Source organism: Rhincodon typus, chromosome 13, assembly GCF_021869965.1.
Source record: "Rhincodon typus isolate 14 chromosome 13, sRhiTyp1.1, whole genome shotgun sequence".
In the NCBI taxonomy this organism is placed as follows: domain Eukaryota; kingdom Metazoa; phylum Chordata; class Chondrichthyes; order Orectolobiformes; family Rhincodontidae; genus Rhincodon; species Rhincodon typus.
The window spans coordinates 68,436,385-68,464,314 of NC_063344.1; the positions used below are offsets into that span (position 1 = coordinate 68,436,385).

The following is a 27,930-nucleotide window of genomic DNA, read 5'->3' on the forward strand; positions in this document are numbered from 1 at the left end:
CCTTGAAATTGGGTTTGGCGGTTGTCATGGCGACGGGCCGGCAGCGCGCATGCTCAGTGCGGAGCAGGCCGGTCTGGAAAGGATGACAAGATGGCGACCGCGATGTACCTGGAGCACTACCTGGACAGTGAGTACTGGGGCGGGCAGTGGAGTCGGACTTTCCCCCCAATCCCAACAGTTGCTGTTCTTTCTGAGGAGGGGGTCGCTTCGCCCGGGGAAGGGCGGAGAGAGAGTACAGCCCCGGGCCTGTATTCTCGGCGCCTAGGGGCCCAGCTTCTCCTGAGGTGGTTGTGAGAGCCTGCGGAGCCCGGGCTGGGAGCAGGCAGCATGGGGCCTAAGGCTGGTTTTCTGTGAGTGTGCAGGGAGGCCAGAGTTTGTGACGGCGTACGACCTTACCACGCACGCGCGCTGGGCTCGTGGTTTTCCCGCCTCCATTACCTTGCAAATATGTAAATAAGTGTGAGTGTGGTACAGAGATCGCAAGAACTGCAGATGCTGGAGCCAGAGATAACACAGTGTGGAGCTGGAGGAACGTAGCGGGCCAGGCAGCATCAGAGGAACGGGAAAGTTGACGTTTCGGGTCAGGGCCCTTCTCCAGGAAGGGGGAAAGGAGCTCAGAAATAAATAGAGCAGGGTTGGGGCTGGTGAAGGTAGGTGGGATGGTGATAAGGATCTGATATACAGTGTGGGGCAATGGGCAGGGATCTGATATATGGCAGGGGGCAATGGAGTGGTGCAGTTTGGAGGCAGTCGGTAGTTATCTGATAACCCACACCCAATGCCCCACGAGGTATGTGACATAGTGTGAGGGCAAAGGGCAGGTGTCTGATACAGCATGGTGGTAAGGGGCAGTAATTTAATGCAGTGATATGTGTCAGTGGAGGTAAGAGCTGTTGCACTATGAAGGCATGGATAAGAGACAGTGATCTCAACAGGGTGAAGGTGGTGTAGCTGATTGGCCCTGACTTTGCTATGACTGGGGAAATGAAACTGAACCTGTTGAGGTGTATAAAAGGCAGCTGGAGTGTTTAAATGAAAGCAGAAGTTGCTGGAAAATCTCAGCAGGCTCTGGCAGTGCCTGTGAAGAAAAAAATCAGAGTTAATGTTTTGAGTCCAGTGACCTTTCCTCGGAACGGATGCTAGCTGGGAAAATGTTGGTTTATATGCAGAAAATAGGGAGGGATGGGGTAGGGAGTAAACAATAGGATTTTTTTCTCTCTATTCATTAACAGGATGAGGATGTCGCTGGCTAGGCAGCATTTATTGTCCATCACTAACTGCCCAGAGTCAACCACATTGCTGTGGGTCTGGAATCACACATAGGCCAGACCAGGTAAGGATGGCAGTTTCCTTCCCTAAAGGACATTAGTGAACCAGGTGGGTTTTTCTGACAATTGACCGTGGATTCATGGTCACCATTAAATTCTTAATTCCAGATATTTTATTGAATTTGAATTCAAATTCCACCATCGAACCTGGGACCCAGAATGTTATCAGGATCTCTGGATTAATGGTCCAGCAATAATACCACTAGGCCATTGCCTCCCTTTGATGGATCCGGGAGAGGGAGAGGGGAGCAGTTGGATAGACAAAGGAGTTGACAATGATCTGGCTAGGAGGGTGAATAGCTGTTAATGGGAATTTAATGACTAACAATAGGTAGTGTGTAATGGCAGGTTATGTGAAAACAAGGTCTGGTGTGTGGGGAAGTGGGTTAGGACATGAGAGAGTTAGGCCCTAAAATTATTGAACTCTATATTGAGTCTGGAGGGCTGCAAGGTCCCCACGTGGAAAATGAGGTGTTGAGCTTTGCTGGAACACTGCAGCAAGCTAGAGACAGAGATGTTGGCCAGTGAACAGGGTGGTATGTTGAAGTGGCAGGTAACTGGAAGCTCATAGTCTTTCACGAGCAGAACGTAGATGTTCTGTGAAGCGGTCACCCAGTCTATGCTTCGTTTCCCCAATGTAGAGGAGACCACGTTGTGAGCAGCAAATACAGTAGGCTAGCTTCTGGGAAGTGCACCTGGAAGGTTCGTTTGGGCCCTTGGATAGTGCGGAGGGAGGAGGTAAATGGGCAGGTGTTGCACCTTCGCTGGTTTAAGAGGAAGGTGCCGTGGGGCTGTTGCGGGGTGGGGGGTTGGTGGTGGGTGTTGGGGGAGATGGAAGAGTAGACCAGGATGTCCCAGAGGGAACGGTGCCTGCGCAAGGCAGACAAAGGGGTGCGGGTGAGGGGAATATCCTTCTGGTGGTGGCAGAAATGTTCTGTGATGATCTTCTGGATGTGGATGCTGGTGGGATGGTAGGTGAGGACAAGGGGAACTGTATCATGGGAGGGAAGAGAGGGGGTGAGGGTGAAAGTGTGTGAGATGGGATAGACCCGGTTGAGGGCCCTGTGGACGATGGTGCTGGGGAATCCTCAGTTGAGGAAGAAGGTGGACGTTTTGGAGGCTCCCTTGTCAAAGTTGGCCTCATCTGAACATATGCAACGGAGGAACTGAGAGAATGGGATGGAGTCTTTACAGGAAGCAGAGTGTGAGGATGTATTTTCCAGGCAACTCTGGGAGTCAGTGGGTTTATAGTGGATATTAATGGCCAGTCTATCCCCAGAAATGGAAACGGAGATGTCGAGGAAGGGAAGGGAGGAATCAGAGACAGACCAGGTGAAAGTGAGGGCAGGGTCGAAATTGGAAGCGAAATCATGAACTCTTCCAAATCCGGACGAGAGAGGGAAGCAACACCGACGATATCATCAATGTATCAGAGAAAAAGCTGTGGGTGAGGGCCAGAATAGGACTGGACTATGAAATGGTCCACGTACGCCATGAAGAGACCAGCATAACTGGGGCACATGTGGATACCCGTGGATACCCGTGGCTACCCCTCTGACCTGAAGAAAATGAGAGGAGTTGAAAGAGAAGTTGTTGAGGGTGAGGATGAACTCAGTCAAGCAGAGGAGGGTGGTGGTGGGTGGGGACAGTTAAGGTTTTTGCTCCGGTAAGAAGCAGGGAGCCCTAAGACCCTCCTGGTAGAGGAATGGACACGTAAAGGGATTGCATGTCCATGGCGAAGAGGAGGCAGCTGGAGCCTGCAAACTGGAAATTTTGAAACCTGCGTAAAGCGTCAGAAATCATGGATGTACTTGGGCAGGGATTGGACCAGGGGAGAGAAGACTGAGTCAAGGTAGGAAGAGATGAGTTCTGTGGGACAGGAGCAGGCTGAAACAATGGGTCTGCCTGGACAGCCCTGTTTGTGGATTTATGGAAGGAGGTAGCAGTGAGCTGTACGGACTGGGGGACTATCAGGTTGGAGCCAGTCCGGGGGAGGTCACAAGATGAAGTGAGATCAGTAACTGTAGTTGATACAATGGCCTGATGTGTCATGGTGGGATCGTGGTCTTGGAGAACATAAGTAGTATCTGAGGGCTGGTGCTGAGCCTCTGCAATGTAGAGGTGAGTACGCCAGACTACCACAGCACCACCCTTCTCATCAGGCTTAATAACGAAGCCAGGGTTAGATCTAAGCGCACAGAGTGCGGTTGGTTTTATTGGAGTGTTTAAATGTGAGGGGGGAGAGGAAATGTAATTGAGAATCTTTTGGGGCGAATTGGGAAATACTAGCAGAGGCAAATAAAGACAAATCAGGAGGAATGGTTGTTTGAAATCTGGTTATGGGAATATTAATTGATATCTAATTGGCACATTTGCTAATTTTGGTATGTTTTGATTACTTTCCTCTTTACAATAAAAGTGCATTCATAAGTTTTCTGTTCTAGTCCTGTTATTGTTGACATATTGCATCCAGCTAACTGGCTGAAAACATGAAGAAAAAAACTATAATCTTGCACTTCATGCAACTTTCATGCTTCACGTTCACTGAACTACTTTGTTATGTACAGAATTATTATGCAGATGTAGCAGCCTGTTGCACATAGCAAGGTGTACAATGAAACTACAATTAAAACCTTTCTGAAGAAGGGTCTAGGCCCGAAACGTCAGCTTTCCTGCTCCTCTGATGCTGCTTGGCCTGCTGTGTTCATCCAGCTCTACACCTTGTTATCTCAGATTCTCCAGCATCTGCAGTTCCTACTATCTCTATTTATATCTGTGTTGAATTTGCAAAAGAATGGTTCAATTCAAAATGTACCAATTTCCTTCAATAACTGTTAAGAATCTGAATGTGAAAATAAAAATTCAAGCTACTTCTATGTTCCGACAGGTATTGAAAATCTTCCCTGTGAACTTCAGCGAATCTTCCATCTGATGCGGGACCTAGACCAGAGAACTGAAGGTGCATATAGCGCAACTAGGGAATATGTGACAAGCCCCTCGTCTTGGGAATTTGTGATGTCATGATGCTGTGCAACAGTGGATCACGTTGAAGTGAATTTTCAGATTTTGGCATCCAGTGTGATCCTGTGTCTATAATTTTTAACTGCACCTTGCATTAGGTGTTTGGTCTCTAAATATGTGCCACTTAATTTTCCAGAAAAGTGTTGTAGCTCTGGAAAGCATTTTCCAATACTCTTTTTAATTAAAGCTATGACTTGCAGATCTGTTTTACAACTTGAGACTAAGAAATGTAAACAATGAATGTTCAGAATTTTTGCAACAGATATGTAGTTGTCATTGTGAGTCAGCTCTGTTGTTCCTTTGTTGCGATCAAAAGTAATCCCATTTCCCTTCCTGCTTACTCCTTGGCCTCTTTCATACTCCACTTTTGTTCAGTAACTGGGTAAACTATTTTTGAGCGTGTTGTGTAGTCTGATTATGTGATTGTTAAACTTGTATTTTCAACACCACCTTTCTGGTCAAAGCAAACAAAATCGTCATAATGCTCAATTATCTACAAGTCACCCAATAAGATCTAACCATGGTCTTGTAAAAGTTTAATCTATCTCCTACTTTTGTGTTCTGTTCCACTCTTGTACAATATTAAGAATTGTAAATGCCTTTTTATCACTTTTACTGTATTGCCACCTTTAATGATGTCTATATCTGCACACTAAATCTTTTTAAAAATTTGTTCATGGGATGTGAGTGTAATTATCCTTGCCAGCAGCGCTCTGAATTTTTAAAAAATTCAAAATGATGGCAAGCAGCCTTTTTAAACCGTTGCAGTCCAAGTGATGTAAATACACCAACAGTGTTATAAGGAAGGGGTTTCAGGATTTCAACCCAGTGACAGTGAAGGAAGGATGCTGTGTGTTTTGCAGGAGAATGTGCAGGTGGTGATGTTCGATGCATCTGTTGCACTTGTTTTTCTAGGTAGTAGAGGTTGTAGGTTTAGCAGATGCTGTCAAAGAAGCCTTGGTGAGTTGTTGCGGTACATTGTGCACATGGTATACACTGCTGCCTCTACGCTACTATATGAAAAATGGAATGTTTTAAGTTGGTGGTGTCCGATTTAAAAATGTTTTAAGTTATTAGATGGTGTGCTGATTTGTTCTAGATGGTGTTGAGATTGTTGAAGTTGTATTCATCCAAACAGATGGATCCATCACACTCCTGATACGTTCCTTGTAGATGATAAACAGGCACTGGGGAGTTAGGAAGTGTGTTACTAAAGTAAATTTTCTGGCTGCTTTCACTGTCATAAAAATGGTATATTTTGCAAGTTATAGTTTATTTAATTTTTCTATTGATTCTCCTGGAGTAAATGTCTGAACGTTGGCAAGCATTTATCCCTTGATGTTTTAGGAACCTGTGCCTCTCCGGAGTTATAGCCTGCCAAGTTGCATGTCTAGGCTATTAATGAAGGATCCAAGAACTAGGATTAAATCCAAGTTCAGGTGTCCCATGTAGACACAAGTTTCTGACTTTGTCACGATGCCTCACAGCACCAGGGCCCTGGGTTTGATTCCACCCTTGGGCAACTGTCTGTGTGAAGTTTGGACATTCTCTCCATGTCTGTGTGTGTTTCCCCAGGTATTCCAGTTTCTTCCTACAGTCCAAAGACGCGCAGGTTAGGTGGATTGGCCATATTAAATTGCGCTGTAGTGTCCAGGGATGTGCGGGTTAGATGGATTAAGTCATGGGAAGTGCAGGGTTACAGGGATGGGGTTAGGGGAATGGGTCTGGGTGGGATGCCCTTCTGAGAGTTATTGTAGGCTAGATGGGCCAAATGACTTCCACACTGGGGATTTTACGATTCTATGACCTTACTGTTTTGAAAAGAAAATCCATTATAATTATTGAAAGTTCAGGGTGGATGTATCTAATTTTCCTTAGTTGCAGCAATTAAGACTTGGAACTAAAACAGAAATTGCAGGAGAAAGCCAGCAGGTCTAGCAACATCTGTGGAGAGAAAACAGTTGACGTTTCAAGTTCAGTGACCCTTCTTCAAAACTGCCAGACCTGATGAATTTCTCTGGCAGTTTATGTTTGTTTCAGGTCTCTAGTGTACGCAGTTTTTTGTTTTATTTTAGAATTTGGAAGTACCTAAGTTGCAAATAGGTACATTCCTGAAACGGGAGAATAGTTGTTACATCTTGTTTTCTGATGGGCAACAGTATGAATTTGAGGTTATTAGTGGAAGTAGGGGGAGATATATGGTGTATAAGCAGGGAGTAAATTGTATAAAGTATCTGGATGCTGTTTCTATTTTTGTGTTAGTCTAATTACTTTGCTTTCTATCTGCAGATAAAAAAGTAGAGATTGACAAATTGGCAACTGAATATATCTCCAACGTGAAGGACCTGTCTCCGGATCAACGTGTTGATCAATTGAAGAAGATTCAACTCGCGTATAATAAATGCAGGGAATACAGCGATGACAAAGTGCAGTTAGCAATGGAGACGTATGAAATGGTTGGTGTCATTTTGCAACATGGATTTATGAAAAGAAATCACAGCCCAATCAAAGGCAAAGGCAGTCAGTTCAAGCAACAGTTAGGGATGGGCAGCAGGACCAAATAACTGAATTATTTGTGGGATTGAAATGCTGCTTTTCACAAAGTGTTATTGGGTGTCTTGTACACAAATGGCTCTGATTGTCAATAGTCTGTTTTTATCACTGTGCATGGTTTTACACTATTTCAAGTAATGCTTCTAAAACAACAGTCTATTTTCCTGACTCTCTGCAGAAATTACAAGAAACTGCTTTTAAAATCAGTTTACTTGGTCTGGCCCAAGTAAACTGAACAGTAAGTTGGTACAAAATATTAAGATATCTCAAACTGATGCTGCCCTATGGTCTGGTATGAGATTAGTAACCCAAGAAGATGGAATAATTAAGGTGGGAGAAAATTGGGAGTATTGCAGATTGTGTAAGGACATAGACGTGTTTGTACTTATTTTTCTGACCAGATATTTCACTTCATCTTTTTACATTTACTTTGTGGTGTTCTCCCAAGGGACAGAGGTGACATAGTATGACAATAAAAATGATGCTTATTATGTTCTACATAGTGATATCATTCCAAAGCTGCTAAAGGAGCATTTAAAGTGGAACTGCATTGCTGTGTGTTCACTGCTCCCTAAAGTCCATTACTGGTATTACCATTTAATGTTGTAGCATGTGGGGCATTTAATTTTCATATGGGCCTGGTGTTTGAGTGTCACAGGCTCTATGGACTGTATCTTTTCATCGTCGATCATCTCACAATGATGCACGTGAACGTTTAAGTAATTGTCAGCTATATTAATTATTTGTTTGCTTATGGCAGGTCGATAAGCACATCAGGCGGCTGGATGCTGAACTTGCCAGGTTTGAAGCTGATTTGAAGGAAAAGTTGGAATCAAGTGACTATGACAGTTCAGCAGGGAGAGGCAATAAGAGTGAGTAATTATACTAAATATTTGGTGCACCAATTCATTCTGAAATGGAGAACCTAGATAGTCAGAAAATTACAAAGGAACACTAGGTCATTTAGCCTCTCAGATCTGACCCACCATTCAATTCGATCACAGCTGATCAGATGCCCATTGTGGCTGTTTAAAACCCTTGCTTAACAAACATGTATCAGTCATTGTTTTGGAAGATTTTTATTTCTTCTTAAGTCTGGGTTTGCTAACAGAGTTAAAAGATTACATTATCATTTTATTTTTGGGAGCGCAAGTTCCAGACAAATGTCAAAATGAGAGATTTGTATTTTGTGTGACACATCATCTCATAATCTTCCTTTTACATTACAAACCATTGAACAATGGTGATTAAGTTGGCTGAAATGCCAGACTTGAGCAATACGGAAGTTATCCATTTAGCATCTCTCCTCATAGGAGAAGACGTGCTGCAACCTATTCAGCTAAATACTTCTGATCCAGATTTCCCCAGATACTTTGGTCTCTTCTGCTTCTCTCTCTTGTTCACTAATGCCCAGTAACAGAACTGTAATTTCATATTGATTACTAGAAGTGGAAGTCTGGGTTTGGTTGTTAACTAACATAGGATTAAATTGCCATAGATTGATATTTTTTTTTTTGAGGTTGCAAATTGAAACAGAAGTCCTAAATGTGAAATTACCAGAGATTTCTGGCTTGTGCTGCTTGTACTTTCAGAAACCAAACCATGTACAGAGAACAAAAGCAAAACAGTTGTTTGGTAATACAGAAGTTGTGTATTGTTGAAAAATGATACATTTTGTTGAAGGTTCACATCATGCACACGTCAAAGCAATTTGCAAGAAATACCAATGTAAAGCAATAACAACATTTATATTCTATGAGAGAGAGAGATGTTTTTTTTTGGCCAAGTGACTCATTTAGAGCAATGCTGTGACAAATTGGAGTCGATCTGTCTGGATTAAAACTTAAATCTTGACAGTTATCTGTCAGTCATTGTCAGTATTTCGTGCATCCTTAATAACAACACTCTATCAATCAGCGTCCACTTATCAACCAATTAGAACTCTTATTGTACAATGTAAATGTTGTTTTCCTTTTTATATTGGTGTTTCTTGTGAATTGTCCTGATGAGTGCAAGACAAAAAAAAACTTCAGTAAAATGTCATTGTATTTGCAAAAGCAAAATATTGTGGGTGTTGAAAATCTCAATTCTGGAAATATTCCGCAAGTCAGGCAGCATCTGCATGGAGAAAAACAGAGTTAAAGTTTGAGGTTGATCACTTCTCATCAGAACTGAGTAAAGGTAGAAATGCAATAGGTTTTAAGCGGGTGGAGGGGATGGCAATGAAAAAAGAACTAAAAGAAACTTTGGAATAGACTGGAAGACGAGAGCTTAAAAGGCAGAATGGTTAGTGATACAAGGCCACAGGTAATGCTGCCTGAAAACAAAGGGAGGGAAAAATATGAACATCCAAATTAACCTGCAAAGATAAAAGAAACAAAATGTGGGCAGAGGTTGTGATCTGAAACTTAAATTCTGAAGTGCCTAGCTAATAAATGAGATGCTGATGCTCAAATCTATGTTAAGCTTCATTAGAACAGTGCTCTCAAAAGACAAACGGGCCAGCTTGGGAACAAGATGGGGAATTAAGACATCTGGAAGCTTGGGACAGGGTCAAGCTTTCTGTTTGTTAGTGGGATGTGGATGGCACTGGTAGGCTAACAGTTATTGCCCATCCCTAATTGTTGCTTGAACTGACTGCCTTTGCCTTTGATTGGGCTGTGATTTCCTTTCATAAATCCATATTGACACTGCCCAATCTTACAATTATTTTATAAGTATGTGCTTGAATATCTTTCACTACAGATTGTAGCATTTTCCATATGGTTCATGATAGGCAAACAAGTCTGTAGTATTCAGGAGTTAGACTTGTCATCTTTTAGTCTGCTGGAACTTTTCCAAAGTCAATAAAAATTCAAATGAATGATTTTATTATCACGTATTTTACAGTAAGAAATACAATAAATAGTGAAAAGCTTTCATGTGAGTCAAGTTGCCACATACAGCACCATTTTAATAGTTTAAGAAAAAGAAAAAATAAAAAGATATAGCTGAAAGAGAAGTCTGTCTATGTTTGAGTTCTGAGCCACTCAGAGTCAACACTGCCATCTACGCTATTGAAATTTGAAAGATAACTACCAACACATCTATCTCTACAGCCACTTCATTCAATACTCTTCAAGTGGAAATCATGAGATCCAAGGTGTTTATTCACTTTAAGTTCCAGTAACTTCTGTATTACAATTTTAAACTTCTCGTAATATCCTGTAGTTCCTCATTTGCATTAGTCCCTCAATCTCCACCTTTTTGGGGAGATTTTTAACATTTGTCTTATGAAGACAGACACACAGTATTTCGTTGGTTTGTCTGCCATTTCCATATTCTCCATTATAAATTCTCTTGACGCTACTTGTAATGGACTTATTTTTGTTTTTACTAATCTTTTCTGATTTATATACTATGGAAGATTTTTAAGGTTCACTTTTACGTATTTCACTAGTTTACTCTCCTATTTTCCCTTTTTTGTAATCTTTTTAATTGGTCTTCCTTTGCAGAATTCTAAAATCTTTCCAATCCACAGGAATTGCCATTTAGAATCATAGAGCTGTACAGCTTTGGAACAGACCCTTCGGTCCAACTTGTCTATGTTGACCAATATCCTGAATAAATCTAGTCCCATTTGGCTCATATACCTCAACCCTTCCTACTCACATACCCATCCACATGCCTTTTAAATGTTGTAATTGTACCAGCCTCCACTAATTCCTCTGGCAGCTCATCCCATACACGTACCACCCTCTATATGAAAAAGTTGTCCCTTAGGGCCCCCTTTATATCCTTCCCCTCTCACCTCAAACTTATGCCCTCTAGTTTTGGAGTCCCCCCACCCTGGGGAAAATACCTTGTATAATCCCCTTTATCCATGCCCCTCATGATTTTATAAACCTTATAAGGTCATCCTTCAACTCCAACGCTTCAGGGAAAATAGCCCAGCCTATTCAGCCTCTCCCTGCAGCTCAAATTCTCCAAATCCAGCAACATCCTTGTAAATCTTTTCTGAACCTTTCAAGTTTCACAACATCCTCCCTATAACAGGGAGACCAGAATTGCACGCAGTAATCCAAAACTGGCCTAACCAATGTATTGTACAAATATATGCTGCAACATGACGTCTCAACTCCCATACTCAATGCACTGACCAATAAAGGCAAGAATATCAAACACCTTCAACCTGTCTACCTGCGACTCCGCTTTCAAGGAACTTTGAACGTGTACCCCAAGGTCTCTTTGTTCAGCAACTCTCCCTGGGACCTTACCATTAAGTATATAAGTTCTGCCCTGATTTGCCCTTCCAAAATGCAGCACCTCACATTTATCTAAATTAAACTCCATCTGCCACTCCTCAACGCAGTGGCCCATCTAATCAAGGTCCCATTGTCCTTTGAGGTTACCTTCTTTGCTGTCCAATACACCTCCCAAATTTGGTGTTGACTGCACATTTACTGACCATACCTCCTATGTTCACATCCAAGTAATTAATATAAATTATTTGGACCCAGCACCAATCCTTGTGGCACATTGCTGGTCACAGGCCTCCAGTCTGAAGAGCATCCCTCCACCACCAAAGTCTTCTACTTTCGAGCCAGTTCTATATCCAAATGGCTAGTTCTCCCTCTATTCCATGTGATCTAACCTTGCTAACCAGCCTACCATGAGGAACCTTGTCAAATGCCTTGCTGAAGTCCATACAGATCATGGCCACTGCTCTGCCCTTATCAGTCCTCTTCGTTACTACTTCAAAAAACTCAATCAAAGTAGTAAGACACATTTCTCTTGGTAACTTTTATAGGCCTTCTTTCTTTGATCTAATGCCTAGATTTATTTTGTTAGCCACATTTAGAGCATTTTTTCTTGTAGTGTTTGTGCATGTGAAAAAGTGTAATTTTGTTGTAAACTATGTATTGATCTTTAGACAGGTAATGATTAACATTTACTGTCATACCTTTTTAACATTTTACCAATTCACCATACCCACTTTCAACATTTTATAATTTTCCTTGTTTAGATTTAGGACCCTAGTTTCAGATTCAACTACATCATTTTCATACTTAATGTATAAGCTGCTTTATTGTGGTCATTCTTTCCTGAAGACTGTGTTTTGTGACAGGATTATGAATTGGCCCATTTTCATTGCACATCGCTAGATCTAAAATAGCCCTTTCTCTCATTGGTTCCTCGACATACAGCTCCAGAAAACTATCGTGCTACAATTCCAAGAAGTCATGCTTCACAACTGTGTCAGTTGAAGTCTGTCAAGATTTCTGTATTACCTTTTGTTACACGTCTTTAATTTCCTGATTTTATTCTTTGATTTACATATTCACTGCAGTTTGATGGCCTAGAAACAGTTTCTGTGGAAGTTGACTGACTCTTGTTGCTTCTTAGTTCCGTCAAACTGATTCTGTCTTCAACTTTAGAACTTGGGTCATCTCTCACTATAATGGTTTTGCATCTTTAATCAACAGATCTACCTCATCACTTTTTTTGTCCCAGCTTCCTTTCCTTCCTGAAAGTGACACACTCTTGCATTTTCAAGTCTCAGCTTGTTTTCTTGTAACCACGCCTCCTGTAATGGCTATAAAGCTTCTTTTTAAGCCGATAATTTATCAATTTTATTGCAAGTGCTGTGGGCATTCAGATACAGAGCCCTTAATTAACTTTGTTTTTATTGTTTTTGTTTATCTCAGCACTATCTGATGGGATATTTTTGCAATCATCTTTTCTTTCTGCCTTACTCTGATTATCACGAGCTTTATTGTTACCTTGATTCTGAAGAAAGGGGAAAGGGTGTTAGGAGTGATTGAGTGAGTGGATCAGTGTGTCATGAAGTGCCCCTTCAGAATGCTGAAAGTTGAGGAGAGGGGCAGGTGTGTTTGGTGGTGTAATCATGCTGAAGATGGCAGAATCTGGAAGGTGTGGGAATCCTATCATGATTCTGAGAGGAAGTGGAAAGGGACAAGAACTATGGGAAATGGAATGGACGGTGAAAGGCGAATTAATCGTAATGCAAATTTCCATTCCAGCTCTTCTCATTTGTCCTCCATTTTCCTCAATCAAGGATTCCTCTCTCTCCCTACAGCACCCTCACTCCCAGACAAGTGGTAGATGAGTCTTTTGATTTTTTTTTTTTTAATTGTACCATTACTATTCCCTTCACCTTTGCACCACCAACCCTTGTGTCACTCAATCTCTCACCTTACACCCTATCTCCTCTCTTATTCTTATTCTGCCTTGCCACCATCCCAATCACTCTCATACACACAGGCACGCGCACACACCTGCTGCCGACACTACCACTCTTACAGAAGGACAGGAGTGGAACATTCAGCCCTACGAGCCTGTTCCACCATTCAGTGAGAGTATGGTAGATAGGTGGCTTAACTTCATATACTTGCCTTTGGCTCAAATCCCTTTAATATTTGTGCTTAACAAAAATTTGTCTCTCCGATCTCAGGCCACATCTGCCAATTTGAGTACCTAACGATTATTTTTACTTTCTGTCACCAGCCCCTCAGCCAATTTCCCAACTATGTTGATAATTTGCCCTCAATTCTGTGAGCTTCTACCTTAGTTAACAGTCTGTCATGTGGGACTTTATCAAATGTCTTCTCGAAGTCCATATAAACAGCATGCATAGACATTCCTGACGCCCGTTACCTTTCAAAAGTTTAAATGAGGTTTGTCAGGCATAACCTACCTCTTGTGAATCCATTCTTGGCTATCCCTGATTCACTGAAAATTTCCAAGGTCCTCCGTTACCCCCATCCTTGATTGTGGACTCAGCATCAATTTCTTCACCACAGATGTTAGGCTAACTGGTCTGTAATTCTCTTGTTTTCCTCATTCGCCCTTCTTTAAAAAACAAGTGTGATGTGTGAATTTCCAATCCAGAGGGACGACTCCACTATGTAGTGAACTCTAAAAGATTATAGTTACAGCATTTATAATGTGCTTCCATACTTTACTTATAACTCTTGGATGGAAACTGTCAGGTCTCTGGCTTTGTTACCCAATTCCATTAATTTCCTCATTGCCTGTGTTTTACTGACGTCAATTTTATTCTATCCCTGTTCCCAATCAACTATTAATTTCCTTGGGACTTCTAGCAATTTATCCTCCTATTATACCGTAAATACAGATGCAAAATGATTATTCAAAATGTCTGCCATTTCCTCATTGTAATTTTCAACGTCCTCATTTTCAGTCTTTAGTCAGTCATCATTGCTCCTGACTGCCAACTTTCCCTTTTATATAACTATAAAATTTCTTCTGATTTTGGGATGGCACGGTGGCTGAGGTGGTTAGTACTGCTGCCTCACAGCACCAGGGACCCGGGTTTGATTCCACCTTCGGGTGACTGTCTTTGTGAAGTTTACACATTCTCCCCATGTCTGCATGGGTTTCCTGCTGGGTGCTTCGGTTTGCTCCCACAGTCCAAAGATGTGCAGATTAGGTGGATTGGCCATGCTAAATTGCCCGTAGTGTCCAGGGATGAACAGGCTAGGTGGATTAGCCATGGGGAATGCAGGGTTACAGGGATAGGGTAGAGGGTGGGTCTGGATGGGATGCTCTTTGGACTTGTTGGGCCGAATGGCCTGTTTCCACACTGTAAGGATTCTATGACATCCCTGGCAAGTTTCCTTTCCAAGTCATTGAGTGTTAAGGCTGAGATAGAAAGGTTCTTGATTAGTAAGGAGATTAAGGCAAGAGAATGGAGATGAGAAACATACATCAGCCATGATTGAAGGGCAGAGCAGATCCAATGGATCAAATAGCCTAATTCTACTCTTATATTTTATAGTCTAATCCCTTTTGATACCTTCTATAAGCTGCTTTGTGGCCCTTTGCTGCTGTTTGTAGCCTTCCCGTTCAGCAGGATTTTTCTTTTTGTTTTGCATTTTTGTAGGCCATTTCTTTTAATTTTATGCTGTCTGTTATCTCTTTACTTGTCCATGGCTGTTTTTTCTTTCTTTCTTTTAAAAACCCTATTACATTTTTAACTCCCACTTCTGATTAAAGATAATTAATCTGAAGTGATAAATGTTTTTCTCTGCACAGATGCTGCCTGACCTACTGAGTATCTTCAGCAATTTCCATTTTACTCCATTCTTTACATTCCATTCTTTAAGACCCAACAATGGAATAAATTGAAACCCTTCATGAGCTAGCAACAAGGGAAAAAGAAGAGTGGAAACTCAATACTAAAGCTAACTGACATAGTACCACCTGTAAATCCTATTTACCAGCACAACTAACATGCATTTCTCTCTGTCTCTCCCTTTTTTTTTATAGAAGGCAGAGGCCAGAAAGACAGGAGGGGCTCTCGGGGCCGTGGCAGACGGGGATCAGATGATGATATACCAAAGAAGAAGAAGCAGAAAGCAGGGTAGGGTGGATGTTTGACTCGTTATAAACGACAGTGTTGAACTTTTTGTTTCATTTTATCATTTCTTCTCACTTCACCAACATCATTCTATAATATCAACACAGTTACCAGAGGTCCAAGTTCTTTATCAAATATTGGGAATATGCAAATCTAAAATACCCCTTCTCCAGCTTTTATTTGAAAAGGGCAGGATGTGAGAGGTGAGGTTCATCTTTTTACAGTTCAGAGGAATATGGGTTTGTTCTTTGGAAGTCACATGCTGAATCTGTTTGGTTAACATATTGCTGCTGGACTGGTGCTTAACATGACATTCAGACAGTGTGTAGGAAGCATCAGCCCTTTTCAGGAGGAAGAGAATGCTGATGTTAATCTTGCCATGAGTAGCATGCCTAATCTGACTTTTAAGTTTACTTAGCATTACTCAGTAGTTATATGTGCATATGAATTAGGAGCAGGAGTAGGCCATTTGGCCTTCAGCCTACTCTGCATTCATGTTTGATTTGATTGTGACCTCAACTCAACTTTCCTGCTTACCTTTGATAATCTTAGATTCTTGACTAGTAATAGTCAATTTTTTTTTCTCCCTTTGTAAAACAAGGCTGAGCTTTTGCAATGAAATTTGGAATGACTTTAGGTGGAGATTGTTACAGGATTTATCATTTAATTTCAGCTATAGCTGTATGGCTTCTGCATTGTCTAAACTGATGTCCAAGGTTGCTGGACACTTATCCACGGATAAAGTATTACATCCCAAGCTATTGTCCTAAAGTATAGAAGTTGGCTGTCAATCGTGTCAGCAGGCATGAGTAATAATTGTTGGCCTGCTAGTGATTCCCATGCCCTATGAAGAAGAAATTTTTAAAAAGAAATCATTGGACAGATGAATTAGTTTTCATTCACTCATGGGATATTGGTGGTGGTGAGCTGCCTTCTTGAACCACTGCAATCACTTTGGTGTACTTACCCACAATGCATTAGGGAGGGAGTTCCAGGATTTTAACCCAATTCACATTGGAGGAGTGACAATATATTTCACAATCAGAATGGTGAGAGGCTTCAAGGGGAACTTGCAGATGGTAGTGTTCCCATGTATTTGCTGCCAGGTACCTAGTTTGGAGGGGGTGTCTGAAGGACACTTGTTGAATTTCTGTAGTGCATTTTGTAAATGGTTGCTGCTGAGTGGTGGTGGGGAGTGAATGTTTATGGATGTGGTACCAATCAAGCAGGCTGCTTTGTCCTGGATGGTGTCAAGCTTCTTGAATGCTGTTGGATCTGCACTCATCCAGACTCGTGCCTTATAAGTGATGGCAAGGATTTGGGGAATTGGGAGGTGAGTTACTTGCTGCAGGATTCCAAGCCTTTTCCCTGTTTGAGGCTAGAGTATTTACAATGCTAGTCCTATTCAATTTCTGGTCAAAGGTGACCTCCAGGATGTTGATAGTTGGGGGAAAAAGGACACTTCAGCTAAACTTGTTCACTCACAGGGTGGTAGGTATTTGGAACTCACTGCCTGAAAGGATAGTTGAGTCTGAAACTCTTGTAACATTGCAGCAGTATTTATATATTCTCATGTGTTGCCATAGTCTACGGGGCTATGGCCAATAGTTGCAAAGTGGGATTAGAGTAATGAGCTCTTTGTTGGCCATCACCTACACAAAGGGTTGAATGGCCTCCTGTGCTGTAAAGTTGAGTTTCCGTTTAATCTTCAACTGATTTATGCAGTTTCAAATTTAGTCATTTTGTTTTCATATTTAGAGGCCTCTCATAATGTGAGACCCCCCCACGCTGTAGCTTGCTTACTTATGCCCAAATATGGCAGTGCACAATTCTGATGTGGAAAGATGACCGTGTGCCGGGAGACTTTGGAGATTGTAATCAGACCTGTCTCCCTTGTTGAATATAATAACAATAGAGGAGTGTTTTTGTAAAGACAACAGTCACATCAATGATTTCTATTCTTGCCCTCAAGGATTTCAGTCTGGTACCTGTTTGGTAGGGATTTGAGTGCTTAACATGAGAAATGTTTTGAACAACTTTAATGAATGAGGGAGAAATGTGCATAATTTGAACAGGTGTTGATTGTGATGGAAGCAATTTCAGGTGCTGATTTAAAGTGCAGTATTGTCTTTCACACTTGTCACTTTCAAAGCTTTTAATTATTTGTCTGAGAGGAAATTTTGAGCAACTTTATATCGCAATATAGCTAAGCATTTTAATTTGGTTTAGAAGGAGTTATGTCCCACCTATTAACAAGGATTGAGAACAAGAAGGCACAGATTTAAAATAATTGGCAAAAGAAACAAAAGTGGCATGTTTAACACAGCGATCGGTTAAGCTCTGGAATACAATGCCTGAGTGTGGTGAAAGCAGGTTCTATTGAAGTACTTGAAAGGCTGTTATCTAAAAATGAAGAATGTATCAGTTTACAGAGAAGGCAGGAGAATTGCACTTGTGCTCATTTGGAGGACCAGTGCGCACATACTGTAACAATTCTGTGGCTCTGGAAGTGATTCATATTGTTCACAATGCTCAGTAGGACTCTTATCAATGCATCAAATGAAGTAGGTAACAAAATTGTCTTTATTCATATCATATACTAATTTGGCAATGAGTGTTATTGTTAACACATTACAGAGAATGTTTCTAAGTTTTAACAGTGACTTCACTTCAAAAGTACTTAATTGGTTGTAGAGTGTTTTGGGATATTCAGAGGTGATGAAAGCTGGTATAGAAATAAAATTATCAATCTCACTTATTGAGACCAGCATTGGAGCTTCAAGTGATGGTTGGAATTTCCTTATTTGAGTAGTTGATTTTATTAGCAGCTCAGTAAGTCAATCCCCTTAAGCTGAGGGTATGTCACATGTTAAGCTTTTGGTATTGTCTCTCTGTAGGAGGGCAAAGAGCAGTCTGAGGTTGTGTCTGGAATTTATTTTGTATTTTCTTCTCTAGGTCAGAATACTCTGAATCCATTTTGAAAATGCACCCATCTGATGTGTTGGACATGCCAGTTGATCCCAATGAACCCACGTATTGTCTGTGTCACCAGGTTTCTTATGGAGAAATGATTGGCTGCGATAACCCAGATGTAAGTGTCTTTGGTTTGAATTATCTGAATTGGAAAGCACTACCTATGGTATTTTGGTTGTATTTACTCGCTAGTACTATTTTAAATACCATTCCTATTAGAGCTGTGTAATGGAAATGGTTGATATTACGGGTGTAAATATAGATTACTTACAGAACTGAGTTTTGAAACCGACCAGCTTATAAGAAGTCCATGCCTCTGTGATACTTACAAGTATTATATTTGTGTTACTTGGTCGAGCTGTCTTTGGTTAAAAAATTCTTAGGACTCTTGAAAATTATTTCAAAAGATCATCACTTGGATTGAAAATTCCATCTTCTGCTATTGGATATTCTGTCTGTACAAGGTTTTGACAAAAGGAGTGCCTGGGATGTGACTAGTTTGTACAATAATGGTGTCATAGCCCAGTTTTGCTTGTATAAATTCCCCTTCCGCCTCCATTTTTTAAAGTGTATTTGATTTTCCTCTGCATGTCGCATCTATCGCCAATCAATTGGGTGAACAAGGGGTCCAGTTCCATACCTTTTGAATGTGCTGATCTCCATACTAAACATAACCATGTTCTGCAAAGTCACTTGCAGCACCTTTTCAGTCTTGCTTAGCTGTCAACTATCAAACCACTATAGACAGTGTGCTTTAGAATCAGCAGTAAATGCTGTGGAATGCTTGCTTAAATTCAGGATCTTAACATTGGTATCTAAACCACAACTCAAAACAGTTAAATGCGAGTGCTGCTGTACAAACAACTCTGTATTAGAAACTTCAAATGGTTCCTCTGGTTGGTGTAGGGATGTGCCAGTTGTCTGATACTTATGACCACAGAATTAATCTGCTGCTTTCTGCTTTATGATCAATAGTGTCCAATTGAGTGGTTTCACTTTGCCTGTGTGGATCTTGCAACAAAGCCAAAAGGAAAATGGTAAGTAAAACTGGCCTGTTCCTACTATCTCTGTTCAAATATTGCACCATTTCACTTTGGCAACTTGAGGTGTTCTACCTGGAGAATGATTGATTCTGAAAGTAATAAGGAGCTTAGTTTTTAGCTGGTAGTAGAAGTGGTGTTAGCTATGATCTTAGAGAAATCAGGGCTCTAGTTCAAATGTCCAAATGTTAATTCACAGTAAAGAATTAGCAAAGTTTGCAAATCAATCACACTGTTTCAGCTATTATGAATATATGCTTAGCCATCTCTTCCTTGGGCCCGGCTTTGTAGAGTGAATGACAATAACTCAATTTAGATGGGGAGGAGAGATTGAAGTATTGATGGAGTAAGATTGTTATGCACATGATGAAGACAGCCTGTTTACTTGTCTGTTCTTGTTTACGTACAGGTTCTGTCCAAGATGTACCCAGGAAAGGAAAAAGAAATGAAGCTACTCGCTGCTCACTTGCCTCCACAATGTGCTTTTTGTTCTGTCTTCAAACAGTTGCAATTTTATTTAACCTTCTCAAATTTGTGACTTGCATGGGAGGGTGGATTGGGGATTGTTTTATTTTTCTCATAAAACTGGTCTAATGAGAACCAGCTGAGGTTTTTGACATTTCATTTCCAGATATTTTAATTTGTTTTGGACATTGAAGGTGATTCTGTAGCTCAGTAATACCAATTGGTCCATAATAGATGGAGCCGACAGATTGCAGATCCATTTCAGGATTGATTTGTGAGGCCTGAAGAGTGCCACTAATAAATGGAAATGAAAGGTGAAAACATAAGGTTCTTATTGAAATTAGAGAATAGGGAGCCATTGTGGAAATATTCAAACATTTTTGTTTTTGAACTCACCGTATTGAAACTACAGCAATAAAACATTGAGTTTAGCAACTTGATTACTCCAAACTCCTGCTCCCTTTGGCTCTAGAGATACCAGTACAGGGAACCAAATGTACACAGCTCTCTACTGCCAAAGGGATGAAAACAATGTTGTAATTCACTGGATACTAAAGATTGCATTTACCATTGTAACCACTGCTATCCCTGGTCCCAAGAAGACACTAGATTTGTATCACAGTTGCAGGTATGTAGAACCCATGTGAGCCCATGGAGGCAACTGTTGACAGGGATTTGGTGTTACTCGAGACCAAAGCTGCTTTAAGAAAGGAACTGATTGCCTCTATAAAGTTGATATTAACCGGAATTTGTCATTAAGTAGGGCGTACTGTTTTGTGAAATGCAGAATAATATATATGATTGTGATAGTGAGATAGACCTGTATACTTTGGCAAAAAGCTGTTTTAAAGAAAATGGTAATGTCCATTTTATTGTGCAATATTATGATTGTGATACTTTCATAAAGGACTATCCATTGAAAGGATTATATTGCAGGGCTGCAGACCCTGGAAATTTATCTCAGAAGTTGGATCTTGTAACCCGTAGGGCCTATAGATCAAACGATGGGATATTTTATTTTGAACCACTGTTGTTGGTGTGTATTCTTGATACAGCATCTTTTTAATCAACACGCTTGAATGTTTTTAGGAATGCTTCTGCCTGTTCAGTATTGAAGGAAGATTTAAAACCAAAATAAACATGTACCAGTTTTCTTGAAGAATAATATGAAGTTAGTCTTATCATAGTGAATAAACAGGGACTCAATATGACTAGTTTAAGCATTGTGTAACTGTGGACTGCAATAATACTGAATGTGCACAAGTGCAAATTTGTGGATCATGAAGGATTGTATGTTTAATGCTCCAACTTGAGGAGTAACCCTTCTCATGCCTCTTTTGATTGAAATATGAATTTGTGCGGTATGTGGACCCTTCCTGCCACTTCTGGAAGTTTTTGTTTGTCATCCATCAAGTGTATTACGTGTGGGAACCTGCCAAGCTTGACTAAGCATCTTAGAACTGTGCTCGTGAGAAATGTAATCTTTGTTCACTTTGCAAGATTACAAATTCTTAACCGAGAGAGTGACATTTCCACCTCAGTCCATAGAGCTTTGGTGCAGGTTTGTAGACCTGAGGCTATGGGTTTCCCAGCTGTGTGAAGCATTATGGCCAGAATGTAACCAGTGAAAACTATACTACTTATGCCTTGGATGCACTGGTAAGCTTTCCATTGCGTGACTGGATGGACCACTTTACCCATTAAGCTGGATGGGATGATTGGCCTATACTTCAGATCTCTCCTCATCAATCAATCAAAAGCAGTATAATGGTACAGACCTGATTCAGACATTGGATTACCAAGAGTGCCACGGATGATGTGACTTGGTTCTGACCTTCAGTCATCAGACAGGTAATCTTGAAGCTACAGTGACTCCAAGGAACTCTAAGTACACTACAGAAAAAGTTTCTCCAAATCGGAGAAAGAGAAGTGTATAGTACTGGCTGTAATTCCTGTTTGCCTGTCCACTTCATCATTTATGAGATGAATATTTTGTGCCAGCACTGACCTGCTTAATACAAAGCTACTGATTGTATGAATTATAGTGAATCTGTTTGGCTTTGGTCGTCAGCTATTGGTGACAGATTCAAGAACCCACTAAAATCAGCTTCAGGTAGTACCCACTTGCTGATAGCTTTGCTTCTCAATTTGTTTACAGGACACCATGATGTTGTAGTCAGAACATTTACAAAAGATAATTTGAAAGGGTATCCAGAAGAGAGAGACAACTTGATTCCAATTATAGAGGAGCCAAACCACAATGTGAAAAATCAACAAAGAATGATGCTTTACAGTCTTAAAGAAGGTCATTAATCATGAACTCAATGAAGTATTTAAATACTAAAATCTGCGTATAAGGTACAGTTTATGTAATGTATGAAAATATGCCAAAGATGTAGGATTTGAGGCCATAAATTGAAATGGAAAGTAAAGAGAAAAGGTATTGAGACGAATCTCTGCACAAACGATATTTGGAATAATTTACAAACCCAGGGTGAAGAAAGAAAAAAAAACGATGGGGTTATTTGAGATAAATTTCGATTCGATTGTGAAGCACTGGTGAATGAGAGAAATAGTATGGATTGGTGAAATAGCCTTTCCTTGTTCCTAACTTTGTAATGTATTATGGTTTAACTAGTAATGCTGTGATTTGCTATTTTATTGATCATTGTTGTAAATATATTTGAACTTTTTGACCATATTTGTAAATGTATCACTGATAAAATCTACACATCATTCTTCACTCTTACCCATAGTTACCCAGTTGAAAAATGTACACTGGTCCGTTTATGGCAAGATATTGATTCGTGTGGAGCTAGTGTGCTTTCCACAGTAGGGGAAAACGTCACTGTGAACCATTTTGACCTCTAGTCTGGTAAGGCCCGGGATCAGGCTCCCCAGTTAGTGTCTGTAATAGATGTTAAGTGTGTGTTGGAAGAGTTAAGGAAGAAACAATATCCAGCTTCAACACGAATATTAATAACCAAAAGTAATTTTGAAAGATTGCAATATTGACACTTAAATCAGCTAATGTCAATCCATTTTTTTCATGCAAAGTGATCACAATTGTGAGGTTTAGATGGGAAATGGTTTTCCCATGTCAAATCATTAGCTACTATTATTTCAGATTTTTAACTACATTTATTTTCTTAGTCATCTTTCATCTGATGTGTATCCCACGTACTTGTACAAATCTGTTGGTATGGCAAAGATTTTTTTTTAAAAATAAGATGGAATTAGCATTTAGTTTCTCTTGTCATTTGTGTGCAGTCTTGGCATAATACAATTGAATCAAAGAGTGAGAATCCAGAGAGCGCTGTAGTAGGGAGATGAGAAAAACACATTCATCTTTTTTGGATCATGATTCTTTTTGGAATACATTTTCTTCTGTTTGGACAACAACCCAATTCCCACTTGGGTGATTCTTATTCTCCTAACTCCTACTTTTCTGCTACACAATTTAAATTTGAGATCTTGAGTGGGAGTGACTTGGCACTGTATTTGTAGTATGTTAGAAATCTGCTGTGCTGTTCCCAGTTGTTGATGATGACATTTCTTGCAGCATGTTTTTTTTAAATGCCATCATTCCCACCTAATCTAAAGTTCTTATTGTCCAGTGCTGAGGAATGTACTATTCAGGGAACTGATCATTTTGTAGATCTATAAATGTGTGGATCAACATTAGGCTTCATGTTCATGCAACATAAACAAAACTGTGCAGTGAAGACAGTGTATACCACCTTGTTCACTTCTGTACACAGCTGAAATTAGTAACTGTGCAATGTTATAAATGTGGGAACGTCATAGAGTCCTCTCCTTAGGCACAAGTATTTGTATAGGCAAGTCTATAAGCACTTTAGTACGTAAAATTTCATCCATGAACCGTTTATAAGTCTGTGTGGCAAGAGACTGTGTAGTTGTTTCAGATCTTGCTACGAAAGTTGTGTGTGTGTGACAGGCCTTAAGCATTTAATGTACATTTTTCAGAAGAAGCACTGCCCAGTAAGAAGACAGTGAAAATAGCAATGAATGCTTGTGTAGGCTTTATTGGCGTCAGTTTTTGTCTGGATCAGCTTATCAGAAAGGGGTAACTGCAGTGTAATGAAGGAGCAGCTTTTGTTTTGATTGACAGGGTTGTATTTGAAAAGACCATGGCTGAGCTAAGTTGTGGGTTTATTAGATAACTCTGACAATCTCTTCATCTCCTATATTACAGTTGCTCATAATGCCTTTTAGCTTGGACAGTGTGGATGTTCCCTTTGTAAACAAACAAAAATTGTAAACTTTTTTAAAATAAATAATAGTATTGTATATCTGTATTTTTAGATGAAGTAATGATGGCTGTATTGTCAAAATAAAATATTTTTGAGATTTGCATTGTCTTCTGCTTTGATTGCAATAGGGTTGCAGCCTCTTAATGAGTTCACTCGTCCTTTTTTAGAGAAGAAAATCTGCCATCCTACCTGGTCCAGCCAACATCTGACTCCTGAGTCACAGCAATATGGTTGACTCTTTCTTTAACTGCTTTCTGAAACGGCCTAGCAAGCCCCTCAGTGTAGCAACTGATACAAAAGTCGAAAGAAAGAAATGAAACCAGAAGGACCACCTAGCAATGACTTTATGTGCAGGAAATGACAACAGCAAAACAGCTCTGTATATCCTGCAAAATCCTCCTTGTTAACATCTGGGGCTAGTGCCAAAATTGGGAGAGATGTCTCAGACTAGGCAAGAAACAGCCTGACATTGTCAAACTACAGAATCATACCTTAGTGTCCCAGACACCACCATCCCTAGATATGTCTTGTCCAAGTAGCACGATAGATCCAGCAGAGATGGTGACACAATGGTACAGTGGGGAGAGAGTTGCTCTGGGAGTGTGCATTATTGACTCTGGACACTCTGAAGTCTTGAGGCATCAGGTCGAACAGGCACAAGGACATTTATTGATTATCATGCTCTATCTTCCCTCAAGCTGATGAATCAGTCTTCTATGCTGAACAACACCAGGAGGAAGCATTCAGGTAACAAGGGCACAATGGGTGGGGTACATCAATGTCCACCACTGAGAATGGTATGGCAGCACAACAGCTGATTGAGCTAGTTGAGTCCTAAAGGACACCGGTGCAGACACGGAGTCTGCAGCAGGTGGTGAGGGAACCAGCCAGAGAAAAATATACTTCATCCTCACCAATAAGCCTGCGGATCTATCTGTGACAGTGTTGGTAAGAGGGACCACTACACAGTCCTTGTGGAGATGAAATCTTACTTTAATATTGAGAATAACCTCCATCCTGTTATAAAAACTGAAACTACTGTGGATACTGTAAATCAGGTACAAAAACAGAAGTTGCTGGAAAAGTTCAGTAGGTCTGGCAGCATCAGAAGAAAAACGTTGGTCCCGAAACAGTAACTCTGTTTTTCTTCACAGATGCCACCAGACCTGCTGAGCTTTTCCAGCAACTTCTGTTTTTGCTCCATCCTGTTACGTGACACATACCAAATAGGACAGACTTTGAACAGATCTTTTAACAGATCTGAGGCGCTGTGGGCCATCGGCAACAGAATCATCATGCAGTACAATCTGAAACCTCATGGCCCTACGTATCCTACACTCTACCGGGAATCAATCCTGGTGGGGAGCTCCTAAAAGAAAGCTCGCTCTTAAAAAAACACGTTTTTATTAGTTGGAATCAGTGTCCTTTTGTCCTACTGGTAAGAATCCAGTTTGAAGTATTTTCTGGCCTTATCTTTCCCATTCTATTTTACAACGCGTTCAGAGCTTATTCCCACCTTCCCCCTTCAGGTGGGAATAAAAGATGCAATGGGTGTATTTGAAGAAAAGTGCACCTTGGCAGCACGTATTCCTCAGACAAGATTTAAAAGCAGGTTAATAACCCAGGGTTGCCAAGTCAAAGTTGGAAACATGCCTGGAGGTTTGACCACGTGACATCTGGTCACGTGACGTCTCCACCGCCTGGCAAGGATCGGGTGAGCGAGTCAGTGGGTACTTACTTGTGCCTCTTGCTTTCTCACCAGCAGTTTTGTGTAAATAGTTCCAGAAGCCTGGATACAGCCTGTCGGCAGGGGGTGAGGACACTCCGAGGGGAAAGCACGGGGTGGAATTTGGGTTCCTTCCAGTCCAGAACCTGAGAGGTCCATTCACTGCCCCCCAACAATAGTGTCCTGGGTGGGCGGCCAGTTGGTGGCTATCTGACGGGAAAGTGGCCGACCACGGGCCTGCATCCTGACCGCGCACACGAGGCCATTCAGCCCACCGAGACTCCCCCTGTCATTTTCCAGGTTACCACCCCCGCCCCCCCGGCCAGTGCCGGTTTCTCCCTATCGATTCGTGTTATTAGCCCGATGGAGGAGGGGCCTCGTGATAGTGTCCCTACCTCTGAGTCAGGAGGCCCAAGCTCAAGCCTTGCCTGCTCCAGAGGGGGGGGTGTGTGTCTGCGCAGTGACATCTCTGCACAAGTTGATGGAGGCAAAATATCATCCCGTTACCTTTGTTGCTGTTACAGTACCGACCCCCTCCCCCCCCCAGACATCGATGAGTATGAAATAAATAGAAAAACCCGTCAATTTTTGCCTTGAACCTGCTCAATGACAAGAGCTTTCCCTTCACAAACTCCACCCTCCGCTCGCTCCCATTCCCCTCACAATGTACACCCTCCCCCCGCATACCGGCCCCGGCCGCCCGCCGTCCTGACCGCGGGTACGAGCGCCGCCGTTCTCTCCGGTCCCGCGGGAAGCCCCCTGCCCGGCCTGAAGGGCCCCTGTCGGGCGGCAGTTGGAGTCGGCCAGGGCCCAGGCTGAGGCCGAGGGGGCAGCGGAAGGAATAGAGAGAGGGAGATATCCCGGCCCCTCAGGCTCCCCGCTCTTTCCACGGTGGCTGCAGCCTGTGAGAGCATTGACCGAGATACTCCTGGTACAACTGGAGGCCATTCAGCCCGTCATACCTGCTGCTCCAGCTCCAAACTCCACCTCCCTCTCTCAGTAACAAAAATCCATTAATCTCAATCTATCCTATGTTTCTATGTCAGATTTTAAATGGGCAAGGCATCGTTTACAGGGTCCCGACCCGTAACATCGACTTCCCTGCACCTTTGATGCTGCCTGGCCCGCTATGTTCCTCCAGCATCCGCATTTATTGCTATCTCTGAGGTTACAACTTTACCTGCTGAAGTGTTTGCTAATTTGACTCCCGAATGGTCTAATCTTTAGCTGTGCCCACCCCCCGACTCCAATATGTGGAAGTAGTTTCCCTCTGTCTTCATCTTTGCTTTCTTGAAAACCATCGTTCAATAATTAAAAGGGACCTGAAGGATAATGTTTTCACACACAGGGTGGTGCGTGTATGGAACGAGGAAGTGGTAGGAGCGAGTACAATTACAACATTTAAAAGACATTTGAACAGGTACGTGGGTAGGAACGGTATAGAGGGATATGGGCCAAATGCAGGCAAATGGGACTAGTTCAGTTTAGGATTTCTGGTTGACATGGACCAAAGGGTCTGTTTCTATGCTATATGACTCTGAATATATTCCTCTCTCAGTTTGTGTCAGTTCTTCTAATTTAATGCTTGAAGTCCAGTTGTCATTCTAGTAGTCATCCTGCACTGTACTCCCTCCAAGGTGAATGCAACGTTCTGTGATGCCTAGAATCGTGACAATTATTACAGGTGGAGTCTTACCAGGTCTTTGTACAGTTGATGTTAACTTCTATTTCCTTGAGTTCTCACCCCCTCAACATAAAGGCTATCATTCCATCATCCTATTATTTACTTCTGTGACATTTTTATTGATCTGCGTACCAGAACTTGCAAGTTTTTTGGATCTCCATTGTTTATAGCTTTCCACCTCTTAAAGGGTACCTCCTTCAGCCCTAAAGAGATAATTGCATACTTGTAAACATTAAAATCCATTTGCCACATTCACAATGTATCAATATCTCTTTGTAGTTTTACATTTCTGTGTACACAGGTTATAATACTACCCATCTTTGTGTCAACACATTTGGAAATGAGCTGCAGAACAAGAGCTAAAAGTGTGATTAGGCTGGATAGCTTTTTTGGTGATAGGTGGCCTCCTGTTTAGTAAGTAGTTATATTTCTGTGATTAGTATATCATGGTCTGTCCCTCCATCCTCCTGTCATTGGATTTAA

The 27,930-nt window shown here is 41.3% G+C and overlaps 2 protein-coding genes and 1 long non-coding RNA gene across 10 annotated transcripts in view; 2 read left to right on the plus strand and 1 right to left on the minus strand.

Moving 5' to 3' along the window:
* On the plus strand, positions 1-24,138 carry ing5a (inhibitor of growth family, member 5a). Of its 3 annotated transcripts, XR_007263477.1 has the most exons (9): positions 1-127; positions 4,216-4,287; positions 6,639-6,805; positions 7,663-7,774; positions 15,195-15,288; positions 18,241-18,376; positions 19,234-19,295; positions 19,708-21,614; positions 21,922-24,138. XR_007263477.1 is itself a non-coding variant. In XM_048604211.1 (8 exons), the coding sequence occupies exons 1-8, from the start codon at positions 91-93 to the stop codon at positions 19,745-19,747; spliced, it is 720 nt and encodes a 239-aa protein (XP_048460168.1). In that variant the 5' UTR covers positions 1-90; the 3' UTR covers positions 19,748-24,138. The 3 variants fall into 3 exon arrangements, 2 of the variants coding, with proteins under 2 accessions (XP_048460168.1, XP_048460169.1); XM_048604211.1 differs by having other exon boundaries at positions 19,708-24,138; XM_048604212.1 differs by lacking the exon at positions 1-127 and adding an exon at positions 627-650 and having other exon boundaries at positions 19,708-24,138.
* Positions 7,967-26,070, minus strand: LOC125484664. The gene is made up of 3 exons (XR_007263478.1): positions 25,776-26,070; positions 13,600-13,754; positions 7,967-9,020 (listed from the first exon to the last, which is right to left on the minus strand). It is a non-coding gene; the product is annotated as an uncharacterized LOC125484664 (long non-coding RNA).
* d2hgdh (D-2-hydroxyglutarate dehydrogenase) overlaps positions 25,730-27,930 on the plus strand; it is a 28,981-nt gene continuing 26,780 nt past the window's right edge. For 2 of the 6 annotated variants that reach the window (XM_048604203.1, XM_048604208.1), the window contains exons 1-2: positions 25,740-25,850; positions 27,112-27,183. The gene's annotated coding sequence lies outside the window, so the exon portion shown is untranslated. Of the gene's footprint in view, positions 27,184-27,930 lie in introns of all 6 variants that reach the window. The other 4 variants (XM_048604205.1, XM_048604206.1, XM_048604207.1 and 1 more) reach the window with 4 other exon arrangements.

Coding starts and splice junctions, on each gene's coding strand:
- ing5a (XM_048604211.1), top strand. CDS start 91: ATGGCGACCGCGATGTACCTGGAGCACTACCTGGACA. Junction 128..4,215: donor CCTGGAGCACTACCTGGACA/GTGAGTACTGGG, acceptor ATGTTCCGACAG/GTATTGAAAATCTTCCCTGT. Junction 4,288..6,638: donor CCTAGACCAGAGAACTGAAG/GTGCATATAGCG, acceptor TTCTATCTGCAG/ATAAAAAAGTAGAGATTGAC.